At 44.9% G+C, this 17,415-nt stretch overlaps 1 protein-coding gene across 18 annotated transcripts in view; it reads right to left on the bottom strand.

The window, feature by feature from the left end:
* DIP2C (DIP2 acetate--CoA ligase C (putative)) overlaps positions 1-17,415 on the bottom strand; it is a 1,028,010-nt gene that overhangs the window by 337,723 nt on the left and 672,872 nt on the right. For all 18 annotated transcript variants that reach the window (XM_085631929.1, XM_085631931.1, XM_085631933.1 and 15 more), the window contains one exon: positions 15,417-15,527. In XM_085631929.1, the coding sequence (XP_085488055.1) occupies positions 15,417-15,527 (111 nt within the window). The remainder of the gene's footprint in view (positions 1-15,416; positions 15,528-17,415) is intronic.

Here is a 17,415-nt window from a genome sequence, read left to right as displayed (position 1 = left end):
GTGTTGTTGGATAAAAGCTACGAATGGACACAACATGGTGCCAATGCCACTTGGCAGCTATTTTTTATACAAGCACAAGGGGATGTTTAATTTCCTCAACACAAGCTGCAGAAGTCTGGCGTCAAATAGCAAACACGTTGTGCGGAGAACCCAGAAACGTGCTGTGTTTAGCCCCCGTGTATGGACCTGAGATGTCATTCTCTAAGAGACCTAGTGGTAAAAGCCCACAGTTGTCTCTAATGCATGTTAGTGCCAGGCAGTGGTCGAAGTAGGGGGAAAAAGTAGGGGAACTTTGGGAGGAGAATCAGAGGATGGGAATAACCAATGGATTGGGTCAGTGGGCGGAGTGAGAGGTGTGGCAGAAAGAGCAAAATATCCAAATTTTTAGTATTCGTTTCCCATTTCACTAACCGGTTACAGCTTATTACATTACTTAATTTAACCAATAGATACACATGTTTATTTAAGGTTAAATATGTGTTATTAGCATTTAAAATACATTCACAAAGTGGGATACATTTTCAATCACGGAATGTCCCAAATATCCTTAAAAGTGGAATCGCAAGCCATTTGTCTCCCAGCCATGGAGTTTCTGTCATCGGCACTTCTCCTCCCTTTTTCCACAAGAGCAGTTGAAATGAAATGAAATGAAATGGTATTTATAAACCGCATGGTTACCCGAAGGCATCCCAGCGCTAGGGCAGAAACCGAACTAAGCTGTGGCAATCAATTAGGGAAAAGCCAGGATTTGAGCCTCCTGCGGAAGACGGTGTGGTCTGGCTCTTTACGTAGCTGAAGCGGCAAGGAGTGCCAGAGGCCAGGTGGAGGTCATTTGAACGTAACTGCCTGTTGGCTTGGTAGGGCTGGACAAAGGAAGAAATGATAGCCGGTCCCAGCATCTTATGGGTGGTGCAGAGGGATTTAAAGTGGACTATTTCCTGAATAGAAAGCCAATGTAAAGACCTAAGTGCAGCTTTGGCTGACTGGCGGCTTGGAGTATCCTCAAGAATCCTTGCGGCACAATTTTGCATGATTTGAAGTTTCTTAAAGACCGCACAGGGAGAACTGAGATAAAGAGCGTTGCCATAGTCCAGGCGGGATAAGACAAGTGCCTGTACCACGAGCTTTCTTGCTTGAGGGGTTAGCAAAGGCAACACTTTACGCAGCAGTCTTAGAATACCGAAGTAGGAGGCAACAACTTTCCTTGCTTGGGTTTTAAAGCTAAGCTCAGAATCAAGCCAGAAACCCAAACTCTTTATTTTGGATTTGGGGACAGGCACAGAGCCCATACATGCTGGCCAGATAGAGGAAACCTCGAGGGGGGAGGGATTACCGAGCAACATAAGCTCGGTCTTATCACCATTCAGTTTTAGATGGGAATGGCACATCCACCTCCTCACCTCCTCGAGGCATGGGCCAAGACAAGTAGGGGAACTGCTTTTGTAGTTAAATGACACCACTGATTGAGTGTCGTCAGCATATGTAATTACATGCACCCCAAAGGGTAGAACAATGTCCGCGAGAGAAGCCATGTAAACATTAAAGAGAGTGGGACTCAGGGACAACCCCTGAGGCACTCCACATTAAAGGGGCCTAGGGCTTGAAATGGCCTCGCCCTCTAAGACCTGGAAGGATCTACCCTCGAGGAAAGAGCACAGCCAATTCAGGGCTGTTCCTGTCACACCCAGATCTTTGAGTCGATGCATTAGGATACAGTGATTAACCATATCAAATGCCGCGCTGAGATCTAACAATATCACGGCTAGAGAACCACCTGCATCAAGAACCCTTCTAGAGTCTTCCGCGACTGCCAGTAAGGCTGTTTCAGTCCCTTGAGAGGGGCGAAACCCAGTTTGGGATGGATGCAGAAGTTTTCCAGCTTCAAGATGCCTAGAGAGAGAGTTCAAACATGAATGGCAAAATATCCTAGTTTGCAAATGTTTTCCACATAACTATGGCTTTGCCATATTTGCCACATAATACATCATCTGCTGCATAATCTGACGATTTTAACTAATAAATTGTTTATAGCTCAAACACATCAAAAGTTACTAAAAAATGTGACTTGTGCTGCTGTGAAGTGGAGGGCCCTTTGCAAAGGTTGACTGGTCACCTTTCTCATCGCTGCAGTTGTATGTTCCACTAGTACTAATAAGGAAACATCTTTGCAGAGACTGTTAGCATGTGTAAAAATTTCAAAATAATAAAGTATCTGAAAATGTACAGCGCCACTAATACCAGTGTAGGGTATCAGAGCACTTTACATCACACATATTACACAGAGACAACCATTCATATGTGTGTAAATCACTGTGTAGGAATTGTTACATAAGACAAAGGACTACAAGGTGTAGGAGTCACATGACAACCATACTGGTATGCAGCATAGTTTAATAGTGATTGGTCTGCAGAAACACAAACTCAGAATTAAAAACATAATACCATGGTTGGGGGTTCTCTTTAATAATCAGAATTGATTTCTACCCAAATGAACCCTTTTTTGCAACATTAGGATAATCGAAGACTGGGGAAAAAAACATAACGCTCTAATTTATACCTTGGAGTTTGCATGCAGCTCTTACATGACAGTTAATAGCTCACTGTTCTATGTTAGGATTTAACTTATTAACTGCAAGTAACAATAGGGTCTCTGACAAAAGCAGTAACCCACTGACCTATTCACATTATGTGCACTTTGTGATCTGCATGGCACATGTTCTTAGCAGCATGCACATTACACCTCTGCCATTCCTTTTCATGAGTCAAACCTTCCACTAGACAAAACACCATCTCTCTCTCCTAAGAACATTAATCACTGGAGTTATCAATACATTTTTATTGTTGCCCAAAAATGTTGGAGGCCAAGAAGGAGGCAGCAAGTACTTTTAAAACCATAATATACTTACAAACACGATGCCCCCACCTGAAGTTAGCGCCCGGTGCGGTCGCACTGCCCTAGAGCCACCCTGCTCAAGGGTCCTGTGACCTCAGTGACAGAGTCACTGCCACTCTATGGTGTGCTGCTTCATAGGTCTGTCCCCAAGACTGGAGGTGAACTTCATGGATAGTGGTGGACAGGCCTTCAAGGTTAATCCACACTTGCCACCACTAGGGTCCACCTGCTGGTGCTAAGATACCAGGGCTTTTAAGATCTTGCGGCGCCTTCTAAGGTGTAGCACAGGAATGTGCTCCCTCAGGAGAGTGGTCTGGGAGCCTGATCATTAAGGCTGAACCTGGTTCACCAGTTCCACTTCAGCAGCTCTGACCATAGCGCCACATCCTCTCCCCCACTGAACACCATACTGCCGCACTGAGAGAAACTTGCACTGCACTGACCCGCTATAAACACCTGGATGTGACTCAATTCTAATTACGCACTAGACAAGAGCAATATGCTGCCTAAAAAAAATTATCAACATCCTAGAACAAGCATTGGCATAGCCAATAGGTCTCGCCTTTGGGACCTTATAAGTGTTTAGCCATGCAACAGTTGCATAACTAAACACTTATAAGGTCCCAAAAGCGAGACCTATTGGCTATGCAAAGCAGCCCTGCGGCCGCGAAAGTGATCGCGATCAAACATCAAAGCGGCCGCGAAAGTGAAAGTAATGGCGGAAAAGCGCGGCGCGCGCGCCAGCGCACATGCACTGTAGCTCTAGTCTGGCCTGGTAGCACTTTTTGGAGCCCTCTTAATAAGTCTCGCCAGACCAGCGCATGCGCTGGGTCAGGCGAGACCTAAAAAGCAAACACTCATAGGGAATGCAGGACATGCAAGACATGTGAAATGTAAGCAGGAACAACATGGTTACCTTTTTCCTTTTACACTCATTATTCTGAAATTAGTGAGTGCTTTTGCATAGGTAAGGCCATGACTACAGGGCCCAGAAGGGACCCGTTTCAGTTCCCATTGCTTATATCCTTTCAGAAACATAGGCAGTATGGTTTAAAAAGACCACATTCGTCAACACACAATCGCTGTACACATTTTGTTTTCCAATTCACCCATCAAGCAGGTATTTCAGTACCTCCAGGCAAGGTGCACTTTCCCACCCAGGGAAAACACTGTTGTTCAAAGAGAGAGGAGTAAACAAAAGTATCACTTCACTGGCAAACACTGCAAAGTTGCGCTAATGTGTTTAGGTGTAAATAAATCAATCTGGCCACCTTGCAAGCACTCTGTCTTGCTTTAATTAGTTATTTATTTTTCACATTTGGAATGTTTTATTTCTCTCCACCCCACGAGAGGGTAATACCCGTTTCTTGAAGTCTCGGTTTTCACTAACTGAGGAGCGAGACAGAATGAGAGGGAAGACTCGGAGGCTTAGATGCCGTCACCGTGGCGTGCGCTCACAGTTTAATTTATGGGGACTTGGGGAGGCTGAAGAGGCTTGCTTGCAGGCGCAGCCGTCTCCTCCGCTGAGAGTGAGGGGGCCCCTGGAGCGTGGGGGCCCACCGCACCGCGGGGGCTGCGGGGACCTGTGTTATTCCCCTGTTTACAACCCTCCTTATTGTCCTTGTCCACGTGCTACATTGCTTGCCTTTTCTTTTGCATCCTCATGGACTTTCTCCAAGAGTGTTACCACTATTGCAGTCACAGCTGAGATGGCAATATGTGTAGGTGCATGGACCGGCTCGGCAGAGATGTAGGGCCAAGGAGAAATGCTGGGGATATGGGGTGATGACTGGGCTGTGGAGAGATGATAGGCTGTGTACAAATTCTGGGCTGTGGAGAAAAGGAAGGGTCAGGAAGAGATGCTGGGGATGTCCAGTGATTATGGGGCAGTGGACAGATGTGGGGCTGAGGAGAGAATGTAGGGCCAAGAAGACATGCTGGGGCAGTGGAGAGATGCTGGACTGTTGAGAGAATGTAGGGTCAAGAAGACATGCTGGGGATGTGGGGTGATGATGGGGCTGCGGAGAGATGATGGGGCTGTGGAGAGACGGGAGGGCCAGGAGGTGATGCTTGGAAGCGGAGTGCCGGTGGGGCTGTGGGAGATGCTTGACTGTGGGGAGATGCTGGACTGTGGAGAGAATTTAGGGTCAAGAAGACATGCTGGGGATGTGGGGGGATGATGGTGCTGTGGAGAGATGATGGGGCTCTGGAGAGATGCTAGACTGTGGAGAGAAGGTAGGGTCAGGAAGAGAGGCTTTGGATGTCCAGTGATTATGGGGCAGTGGACAGTGGCTTAATAAAACTTGTGGGGGGAGGCTGTAAAGTACATGGTCCCCATGTTCCAGACCCAGTCAGGAGCTCTCAGGCCAGTGGCCCGGCACCCGTGAACAGTGCCGGGGCAGGGGTTATGGTTACACCACTTGCTGTGCAGAGACTGTAGGACCAGGAAGAGATGCTGGTGATAGGGGTGGATGATGGAAATGTGGAGAGATTCCGGGTTGTGGAGAGAAGTTAGGATCATGAAGATATGCTGGGGACGTGCGGTGATGGGGAGGCTGTGGAGAGATGCTGGGCTGTGGAGAAAATGTATGACCAGGAAGAGATGGTGGGCATGCGAAGAGATGGGATGGTTAAGAAGAGATGATTTGGCCCCGGATAGAAGGTCAGGGTATGAAGCGATACCTTGGATGTGGAGTGATGCTGAAGTTGTGGAGTGATGGTGGGGCTGTGGAGAGGAGGTAGGGCCAGGAAGAGATGTTGTGGAGGGGTAGTGATAGTAAGGTCAGAAGGAGATGCTTGGGATGTGGAGTATCCAGGAAGAGGTCCTGTGGGGTGATACCACAGCTGTGGGAGAAGGTGGGGCTAGGCAGGAGTCATGTGGTTTTAGGGTGATGCTGGGGCTGTGGAGAGAAGGTAGGGTTTGGAAGAGATCCGTGGAGAGGAGGTAGGGAGTGGTCCTGCAGCTGTGGAGAGATGCTGCTACTGTATAGGCAAATTCACATAAGTAGGCGACGAAGAGCTCTTAGGCTGTGAAGAGCTGCCTGGATGGCAGGGATTAGACAGGACTATAAACAAAAGCAAAGGCTGCGGAAAGAAGGATGGAGCAGAGACCGTGGAAACAGGACAGTGGAGAAATGCGGCAGCTATTGAAAGGTGTTAAGAGTCTGTAAGATCCATCCGTGAAGTCTGTGCATTTCACATCCTCGTGAACGAATTGTTTAAATCCAAGTTAAAAGTTAACATTTCTGCACTTTCAGATCTCAGTAGGAATAAGAGAAACAATAAAGGACAAGGTGTTGTCTGAAAATAATCTATTAAGTTGTTACTGAGGGCAGTTACAATAATATGCAGCCCCATCAGCTCTAAAACAATTTTTGTCACCTGACCTACCCTACGCCCCCCTCCCCCCACCCCCGCGACCCCAAGTGGGAACCCATCTTTGTAATATAAAGCTTCTAGCAGGGAGGGGCCACCCCCACACCTAGGTTGACGCTATAAGAGTGGTCCCAGCTGATAACGTTTATATCATGGTTTGCTGCCTCCAGCCCCCAGGCCCCCCTGGTTCCCCTTCCCCCCCCACGATGCCCGCGTGCCTGCACTGCACGGCATTCCCAGGGCCGAACAACTGGGCCGAGGAGTGTGCCTATGTACAGGTCCCGCCCGGGGCCTCTCTGGGCCCAGAGAAGGGGGCGCAGGTGCCAGCAGGTAAGACGGCCTTTCTTTACTCCAATACTGCACTGATAAGAGTTTATTGTGCACGAGCTGATATGGGTGACGTGACCGCGTCCCCCTTAAGGGATCGCAAAGACAGCACTGCACAGAACAGCTTTAGTTAAAGGGTGCCGCTGAGCCGGCCTTTTAGAATGGTCCAAACCTTCATATTTTCCTACCTTCTCTCTGGGTCATGCATTTTGGGGCTCCGACGGGGTCCAAGAGTCAATATGTTTTTTCTTTTCATTCTTCAATGTGTCCTCTACGCGAAGCGGATACAGATGTTATCTACACACCGAGAAACGATGCTCTAAGCATGTTAAGTTTATTTTGTCCATACTATGCTCCACCCCAAGGGTGAAGACTGCGCAGACGCGGCCGCGCACCATGTAATTTTTGATGAGGCGGCCGCGCTTGCACCACAGCGAGCGTAACGTAAGTTACGTAACTCCCAGCATCCGAGAAGGATCGGATGTTTGGAGTGCTGAGTGGTTGCTGGCTGCGCGGCAGCGGAGGTGGCCCCTGGAGCGCTGGGGGCCCCCCCGCACCGCGGGGGCTGCGGGGGCCTGTGTTACGCCCCTGCAGTGATGAGCCATCAATCTTCTCTGATAAGTTCTGTAGAGGCAGTTATCTGTCCTCTTGTGACGAGAAGCCCCCCTGTGAGACCGATATACCGGACACTGTTCAGGAACATTTTCTTCCTTACCTTTCTCCCTGTACCCATCTCTTTTTGCAGAGCAGGACACCGGAGCGGCACTGTGTCTTTAAGATCGTACCGGCAAGGGACTCCGCCACCCACTCACGTGACTAGGTCAGATGACCGATTCAGATTCAAAGCGGAAGGAGATGAGTGTTTTGAAACCTTGACGGAAGGAGCGAGAAAGGTGAAACCGGGCTCGAAGGAAGACAGACACAGAGTGCAGACCTTCTTCATAACCCCTGGTTCAGGAGACCTGTCGGCATCCGGAGTTGACGAGAAACCTCTACCCGAAGAAGGACGCCGGGAGGCTTTCCCAGGAGGAGTTCAGATGGGGAGCCGGACCCTATCCGGCAACACGCAGAGACCAGCTGCGGCCCAGGAAGGTCGTGGCTACAGAAGGTACGGGGACAGCTAGGGGCAGTGTGGGGCAAGGCCGTCGGGGACGCCAAAGGAAGGGAGATGGGAGGAATACCGGGGCGCGCTCCTGTGTGCTCTTCTCCGGTCTCGCTTAAACGCTGCTACTACTGAAAGAGCAACTGATTCACTGGTGCTGGGGTCACGGTGCTCATTCCCATCACTTTCCCCTCCCTTATGCACTTAATAGGATTGCAGGGCGCTGGGCGGCGAGATGCTCAGTGTTTCTACGATGTGGCTGTCGTTTTGGCTTTTGCTGGCTGTTGGTGCAAGACGGGTCTGTGGAAGACCAGGCTGAGTGAGGTCGGTTTCACCAACAACCACCTGACGTGACATTCCCTGGGACGGCAACGCTGTTGGTATCCCCGGCTGCCACCACTACCGCTGGCCGCGAGACTACAGCCCCCAGAGTGCTTGGCGGCACTTCCTGCTTCCGCCCACCAGCGCGCCCGGAGGCGCTTAAATCGGAGAGGCTCCCTCGGTGGAGCGGGGGCATTTTCACTTTTACTAGGCTGAGGCTGAGGTCGGTTGCACCAACACCCACCTGACGTGACATTCCCTGGGACGGCAACGCTGTTGGTATCCCCGGCCTCCACCACTACCGCTGGCCGCGAGACTACAGCCCCCAGAGTGCTTGGCGGCACTTCCTGCTTCCGCCCACCAGCGCGCCCGGAGGCGCTTAAATCGGAGAGGCTCCCTCGGTTGAGCGGGGGTTATTTCACTTTTACTAGGCTGAGGCTGAGGTCGGTTGCACCAACACCCACCTGACGTGACATTCCCTGGGACGGCAACGCTGTTGGTATCCCCGGCCGCCACCACTACCGCTGGCCGCCAGACTACAGCCCCCAGAGTGCTTGGCGGCACTTCCTGCTTCCGCCCACCAGCGCGCCCGGAGGCGCTTAAATCGGAGAGGCTCCCTCCGCGTCACGGGACGCGCCGGGCTAAGCCCGGGCAAAGGCCGGGCCGTTGTGTGGCCGTTAGGGGGCCGGAAGAGGTCGGGTCGGGCCACCCCCCTAAGTTCTGCCCGCCCAGGAGTGTGACTATCGATGAGGACTGGTGAAGTAATCAGAGAGCCTATAGAAGGCTTGTATTATTGTAGTATGTTCATCGTGTAATTATTTTTTAAAACTTTGTGATTATTGTCTGTCCTTTATTGCAGAAGGGTGAAGTGATTGTGAAGGTTTTTTATTTAGTGTTAGGATAGCAATTATTGTTAGTTAATCCATGAGGTGTCTTAGCTTATTCCTCGAGGGTTAGCTATTTTAAATCTTTTCTGTAGACTATGGCAAAAAGCAAGTCAACTATGAATAACTATTTAGTTAAAATGGTGAGCAAAATTAACAATGATAGAAGGAAATCACTGGGTAGAGATATACCCCCAGAACCTCTGCTCCCACCTATAGACGATAATAGTAGTACTGCCATGGCTGATTTTCTTATTATTGATTCCCCACTTATGGAGACTCTAGTAAGTCCAGTTCTGGCTCCAAATGTTTTAGATCAGGATCCCTCATCTGACCTTGAAGAGTTTACTAAACCACACTCTCCTGTTAAACGTGCAGTAAGGAAATGTAGAAAAACACAGATTAAGGATAAGAATGTACGTTCTAAGCCAACGTTGGAACTAGAACAGAGAAGCACTAAGTTTATTAAGGAGACCCATTCTAATGCCATAGACATGAATTCTGCTTTCCTGGGCCATATTGCCGAGATGTTTGAAACTAAACTAAATGCAATTGCTAAACCACTAGTGGAAAAAATCGATTTTTTAACTGCTGAAGTATTTAGGTTAGGTGGCCTCTTAGCTGACCTTAATAAAGTACAGAGCATAAACCATATAGAGACATTAGAACCTACCCATTCTGTACATTCGTGTGTACCTGGGGGAGCAAAATCCTTAGAATCTATTCCTGAGCCAAGGGAGCTACCTCAGAAGGCAAACAGTACTATTGTGGGAAAAAATAAAGTATCATCCAGTGCTGCGATGCCCACTATTCCAGTGGGTTCAACACGCTCTGTGAATCTTCCACCAGACTGCGAACCTTATGTCGTAGTTCTTTCAAATGTTCCTCCTTTAAACTCCATTGTACCTAACTCTCGGGATGAGCCCCACGATTCACTTAAACGGAAAACAGTTGCGTGGCTGAATAAAAATTGTGGTTTTCCTATATATTTGTCTCAACAAATATTGTCTACTAGGCGGGTCCCCTGGATTGGTAATTCGAAGAAAAGGTGTACGGGGGATTGCGTGATTATAAACTTTAGATACCCTCAACATGTTAAGTCCGTTCTACTTAGAGCAGCTTCCCTGGCCCCGGGGGAGAATGATGTGACCGTGCATTCGTTGTTTTTTTTTTATAGTCATCTTGATAGAATATCTCAACCCGGTATTATTAAACATGGACCCCAAAATATTAATAGTAGGCCAGTTTTTCAAATCCCCACTGTAAATAGATTTTTGCCATTGAGCACATTGGACCACAATGACTGACTTTTACAGGATGGGATATCCACTATGGGAAAAATGTCTGCGACCCAGGTATGGGGGCAAATTTCATGTAGTGAAGATTTCGTTCTCACCCATTTATTGGAACCGACTCCTAAAGTTGTGGTGTCAAATGAGCTGTTGTACAGCAATGGTCTTCACAAAACCAACTCGGGAGAAGTAGTTAAGATGGTTGAGGTGACTGGGGAGGGTGAGGCCATTAGTGCTTATGTTATAAATTCAGAATCAATGCTAAAGGGAAGCCTTATGGATGACACCCAAGCTGAAGACATAAATACCGCTACTCTTCTTGCTAGAGATACATTATTAGGTATACCCCCAGCAAGTGTAGAAGATAACCTAAGTTTAAGATTGGTATCATGGAACATAGCAGGGTTAGCCAAAAATTTAAAGGATGTGGTTTGGTGCTCATACATTGAGGATTATGATATTATTTTATTACAGGAGACTTGGTCTGTAGAAACTCCCCATAGACTATGGTATAAATCCTATAGCACTGACGCAACTCCATCAGTAAGAGGAAGAGCATCAGGGGGGTTGGTCATATGGGTCAAAGTCACCTTGGAAATAGTTGTTACTCAACTATCTATTCCCTCCTCTGATTTACTAGGGCTAAAAATTGTGACGAGAGGAAAGGAAGTCATATACTTGATAAATATATACAATAGACCGTATCCATTAAATAAGGAATCGAAGGTGGTTGAACTCCTGGATTCCTTTTTAGATACATTGGGCCCTAGCGTACAAGTAATAGTTGGTGGGGATTTTAATTGTAAGTATGAGCCAGTTTTGGGTTTGGAAACTCTATTTGAAGAGCAAGATGCTGCTAATGATATTTTGATTCTAGAGCCCACGGGGTTGGTTAAATCCACTATAGCAGCCACACAGATTTTACAGTTGACCGTGTCCCATGATTTAAGGGCATGCAATGGTCGTTTTCGCTCCGATAGACCACCGGCTCCAACTTTCTCGAAGGGAAATTGTAGGTCACATATTGATTTTGTATTGGTTTCAATGACTCTTTGGTATCTAATTACTGACTTTAAGATAGATTCTAGGTCAGAGAGTGACCATCTCCCACTCCAACTATGGCTAGTTCCACAGCCTTTTACTTCTAGACTAGTTGGTGAAGTTATATTATCTAACATTGATGAGGAGCCAAAGATAACAAATAATAGACGTGCCCTAAGATGGCCTCATATTCTGGGGAATGAGGAGTCATTGTTAAATATTTATAATACATTCTCAGAGATAGTAGGAAATTCTCAGAAGCCCTCATTGGGCTCTGAGGGCGTCCTTGATCTACATATTAAACTGGTAGATGCGTTAACTCCCCTTATGAGTAAACTGTACAAAAAAGGTGAAAATTCAACAGAGATTTACTACGAACTAACAAACCCATGGTATAATAATGATTGTCGGTCAGCTAAATCCAGTTTGATTCAGGCAGTAAAATCTAAGAACCAACTGGATATAAAAAATGGTAGACTGGCTTATAAGAAAGCTTTGGCACAAGCGAAAAAGAATTGGGATGGAACTCTATGGGATGATCTCTTAAGTGCGGCAAAGTTAAGAGATCAGAGTACATTTTGGAATTTAATTTCTAAAGGAAATAAAAGAGGTAGATCACCAAAGGATGTATATTTGGATGAAAAAACTTGGTGTGACCACTTTTCAAAGCTCTATTCCGATGATTCTGAGCGATTGACCCTAGGGCTCCAAGAATTTAATGTAGATCTGAATATTGCTCCTTTGAGATTTAGCTTAGAAGAAACTACTCAGGCACTCCAGGCTGTTAAAATGGGTAAAGCCCCATGTCCCGATAAAATCCCCGGTGATTTACTTAAGCATGACGGGGAAGTATGGGGGCCATATATAAATTTCCTGTGTAATTCAATTGTTGCAGGAACACCAATCCCTGAATCATGGAAAGGGGCGGAAATTGTAACCATTTTTAAAAAAGGTGATCGTTATGACCCGAGTAATTACCGCCCAATAAGTTTAATTGATATTTTACAAAAAATTTTTGCCAGACATATTTTAAATAGGCTTTTAAATTGGATTGATGAGATGAAGATTTTAACCAAATACCAAGCAGGATTTAGGTCAAAAATTAGTACGGTTGACCAGGTATTTAGGTTTCTGTGCATCTGTTGGAAGTATATTAATTTAAGGAAAGGCAGCCTGTACATAGCGTTTGTTGATTTGAGAGCCGCCTTCGACCTTGTTCCTCGCAATCTGCTGTGGACTACTCTTAGGGATATGGCGGTCCCAGGTGAGCTTCTTAAAGAACTTATTAAACTACACACTGGGAATTACGCTAAAATTAGATGGGGGAAGAGTGGAGAAATTTCAAGGTCCATATCCGTGGACTGCGGTGTACGACAAGGATGTGTGTTAGCACCCACACTCTTTTCGTTATATGTTAACGATATCCCTAGCCATTTAAGGAACTGTGACCATGATTCCCCGAAGTTAGGTGGTGAGGCGATCACGTCCTTACTTTTTGCTGATGATACAATCCTAATTTCACAGACCCCGAGGGGGTTGCAAAAATTGGTGGATTCCTTCCAAAGTTACTGTGTGAGGAAGGGGTTAGAGATCATCCCATCCAAAACCAAATATATGTCCATAAAACCCCAAAAGACCTTTAGGAAAAATTTGTTTTTAGAAAATTTAAAATTGGAACATGTGGGGAGCTTTAACTATTTAGGATTATTGCTGGAAAATAACCTTACATGGAAAGGGCAGTTGGAAAAAAGCAACTTATCCCTTAAACAAAATTCATTACCTATCTTAAAAGTGCATGGCGCAAGTTACTCCAAAGCTATTACGCCGGCACTTGAGGTATTTAAAGCTAAAACACAATCAGCAGCACTTTATGGTGCTGAGCTTTGGGGATGTTGCTGTAAAGATAACTTCGATAAAGTAGAAAATCACTTTGTTCGTAGACTGCTCAAAATCCCAATTAGAACCCCCTTATTACCAGTGTTCCTTGATATTAATCTTAAAAGGACTTATCACCAAGCTATATTAAGACCATTATTGTATTGGGTTAGGCTGTGGACAACTTTGGAGCTGGATGACTATAAGAATGGGTTGATTGAAATAATCCAGATTAATGGGCATATGAATATACCTTGGCTAAAGCACATTTCTCTGTGGTACGAGAGGTTAGGGCTTTCCCATTTTTGGGAGGTTCCCCAGAATTTGACACCATCCTCAAAAAAGCTCGTAAAGGATACTTTCTGGTTTTATGTCCATCATGAACTAATACGTAGCACATCGATTGGCACATTGACTGAGAGATTTTTGAATACAAAAGATAGCCCTTCCTTTGAACAATTTATGGACGAGATAGAGCCACCATTAGCAAAAACGTTATTCTTGCAATATAGATACGGGGTCTTACAGACTTCTGCAACTACATGCAGGTGGGGGGATAAAAATGGTACGGACTTATACACTCTTTGCTCTCAAGGAGCAAAGGAAGATGATGTCCATCTACTCTTCTTTTGCCCGGTTTATAAAAAACCGAGAGACCGTTGGATCAAACCCCTACGTAAAAATCTGGGGGTTAGATCCTATAAAGAGGCAGAGCGCATATTCAAGTCTAATACCTCGCAACTTATGGTGTTCGGTACAAGTAGATTCCTATTTAGTGGGTACCTTATCAGGAAATGGTCTGGTCATAAACTGTAATGTATAGATGTGTCCTAATACTTACTTCTAAACTGTTTAGAATTATTGATGCACTGATCCTCGCAGTCCTAACTGTTTTTAGTATCTGGCTTTTAGTTAATTTAATAATTATATTTATGTTCTTAACTGCGGTAGCTCATTAATGGTCATAACTTATTGATTCTTCTTTCTGCTATGTCTAAATTTTTAATTTTTTCTTGCTGATTTATGGTCATGTAAGTACTTGTGTCTTGTTTTATCCTTCTGTACTTCTGCTTTTAAGGCTATAAAAGCCGAAATAAAGTTCAAACAAACAAACAAACTTAATAGGAAGAGAGCCAATGCCTTATGGGGTGTTTTCTTTTTGTTTCCCCTATGTTTGCCGTTGAACCGCTGTGAGTGTTCACGGAGGATCCATCGAAGGAGAAACGGTTGCAGTTTGCCGCCCCCCCCCACCCAAGAGAAGACGTCTGGCTACAATGAAGGGACCTTAAAACCCTTATTGTTTTTGTGTTGGTCTGGAGTAATAAACAAAACAGTTACTACTCTATCAGTGACTGCTTGTCTGCTTCTCCACCGCTCCACATCTCTCTAGCTATCTTTAAATTCTAATCACATGCCTGGAAAGAGGTAAAGGCACACAAATCCAGGAAAGAGGTCAAAACACAAAAAAACACCTGCATTGCCAGGTTGCTCAACATGTGCTGCATCTTCAAAAACCCATAGACACTCTGGACCTCAAACCCTCTGTTCACACTTGCCCTGAATAGGGACCATAGTTGCATGCCCTTGCTCCTTCTACGAACGAGCCCAATTTCACTGCCATCTTACAAGTCCCTAATGTGTCTCTTTTGTGTTGCTTTGTGTGTTTGCACCCAACCTACCAGTTTTCTGTCCTTCGACGCTGGGTAAAATACCCTTTTCTGTGTTTGTATATATTTCCATTAAAGTGATTAGACACTCCATTAGCCTTGTTCTCCTTTGCTAGACAAGATGCAGGCATCATGCACAAAAAACTAGGGACAAATTCAATATCTGATTGCAGGAAGGGCCACTAAAAGAGTCTACAACTGAAATATATCTCTGTTGGGCGACAGCAATGAAAACCTTCACTCACTTATATTATTCTGCTAGAACCACCTCTCGCCCACCACAACCACCAGAGGAAACCCTGACTTTCTTGTCTCCAACTGTTATGTCCCCCAAAAAGCAGCTGGAAATTGTAAGAGCAGATTGCCTGAAAATCATCTACCCCAAAAGTTAAAATCTTAGCTGCATTAATAGCATATATTTACTCCACGCATCATATTACTTTACTTGTTTATCAGCAGTTCCCCACCGTAAACTATTTGTAATGCATCTTTTCTGTGTGAGAAATGGAGATGTGCCAAAAGCAGAAACATTTTCTCCAGGCTGAATGGATTTCACCTCATATTTAGAGTGACGTTTGTGCTGAAAGAATGCAGAAATGTACATTTTTCCACCAGAGCAAGCAAAGAAATTGATCTTACCTTTCTGGTAAGTGGCACTTCAATGGGCACAGGGACAACTTCTGCTAGCAGGCAGCCATAAAACGCGACCATGAAAGCAGCAGGGTCATTGTTGGGAAATACAAGGGCTACCTGGAAAAAGGGAAATAGATGATATGAATCTTTTTATTTGTACTTCTATTTGATTAATTGGTCTCCAATTCACCATTTAATCAATCAGACATGACCAAATCCTGAACATTTCTATGTATATATATATTCACTGAAAAAAACATAGGTTTCAGGCACGTTATAGTTAGGAATTAGCATTTAAAAAACCTTAGAAATTCACTGAAAAAACCATAGGTTTCAGGGGCGTTATAGTTAGCTGGACTTTTCACTCGTACAAAACCATTGAAATTCCCCCGTTATAGTTAGTTCAGCAAACTATAACTCGCGCGCCCGCAATGCACTGCACTGCTGATGACGTCACATATTACATCACTCATGACATGGTCTGTGACATCACTCATAACATCACTCATGACATCATCCTTGTGATAGAGTGGCAGACCTCCTCTCCCCCTAATATAACCTTTGACACACACATTCAAAAATAGAAACTAACATTTTCAAAACAATGGACATACCAATACCAGTTACAACAACCTATTCATTAATTCTAAGATCCACATACGCATCCACTCATTCACCAACAGTCCTATACAGTCACTCATACATGTACTCACTCATCATATGTACTCATACACCTATACATCCTGTTACACAACGCCACTCATCCATAGAGTTACTCCCACACATAGTCACTCATGCTAATAAAGAATCAAACCTCCATTTACTTGCATATACAGTTATACACATACCACCACACTTACTTCTACAGAAACTTACACATACTTAGTCTTTTAAACAATCACTTATAGAAACACATACTTATTCATACAGGAACTCTTTCAATCTCTCACTCTCACATATACTCACTTATATACACCAATAGTCACATATACTAGTTTAAAACATATGTAGTTACACATAAAGACACTATTGAGACAGTCATTCACTCACTAACACACCCATACACATTATAATGTAACTAAAGTCTTAAAACCTTCTATTAACTGCAATGCTTTTTAATGAGGTGCTATCATGTATATTGGTCCCAAGATGGCTGCCAACACTTCTTGGATGAAGTGCTGACAGCCAATCAGATCTCAGGATGAGATGTGTGGTTAGGCTCCGCCCACATATATATATGATTTTACTTTTGACTTTCTCAGGAACTACTGAACAGATTGACACTGCAAAAGGCACATCCCTGAGCTGAGCACTACCTCTCTGCCAAATTTCAAGTAATTCTGTTCAGCCGTTCGGGCTGTACCTTGGACTAAAGGTCCCTATGGAAAATTGCATGGGGAACACGTGTTTTGGGACCCCCCTTTTTTCTCAGCCCCTGCTTGACTAATCCCCCGGAGACTTTCAGGGTAGGAGCGGAGCGCCCCACCTATTTTGAAAATTTCGCGAGGATTCGTCAACCGGCGCCAAAGTTATTCCAAATAGAATGTTGCGAATTTCCTATGGAAACACGGTCCTAACTATAACTATCTACTGGCGACCGCCAGTAGATAATATATATATATAGGTTTCAGGCCTGATATAGTTAGGAATTAGCATTTAAAAAACCTTTGAAATTCACTGAAAAAAACATAGGTTTCAGGCCTGATATAGTTAGGAATTAGCATTTCAAAAACCTTAGAAATTCACTGAAAAAACAATAGGTTTTAGGGGTGTTATAGTTAGCTGGACATTTCACTCGAACAAAACCATTGAAATTCCTCCGATATAGTTAGTTGTACTAACTAAATCTCGCGCGCCCGCAATCCATTGCTGATGATGTCACATATTACATCATTCATGACATGGTCAGTGACATCACTGATGACATCTCAAATGACATCACTGATGACATCATCCAGAGAATGTGATTTGGTTTGTTATTTAAATATGTATTATATATGTATAG

Source organism: Triturus cristatus, chromosome 10 (assembly GCF_964204655.1).
Source record: "Triturus cristatus chromosome 10, aTriCri1.1, whole genome shotgun sequence".
In the NCBI taxonomy this organism is placed as follows: domain Eukaryota; kingdom Metazoa; phylum Chordata; class Amphibia; order Caudata; family Salamandridae; genus Triturus; species Triturus cristatus.
This window is presented reverse-complemented; position numbering and strand designations above follow the sequence as displayed.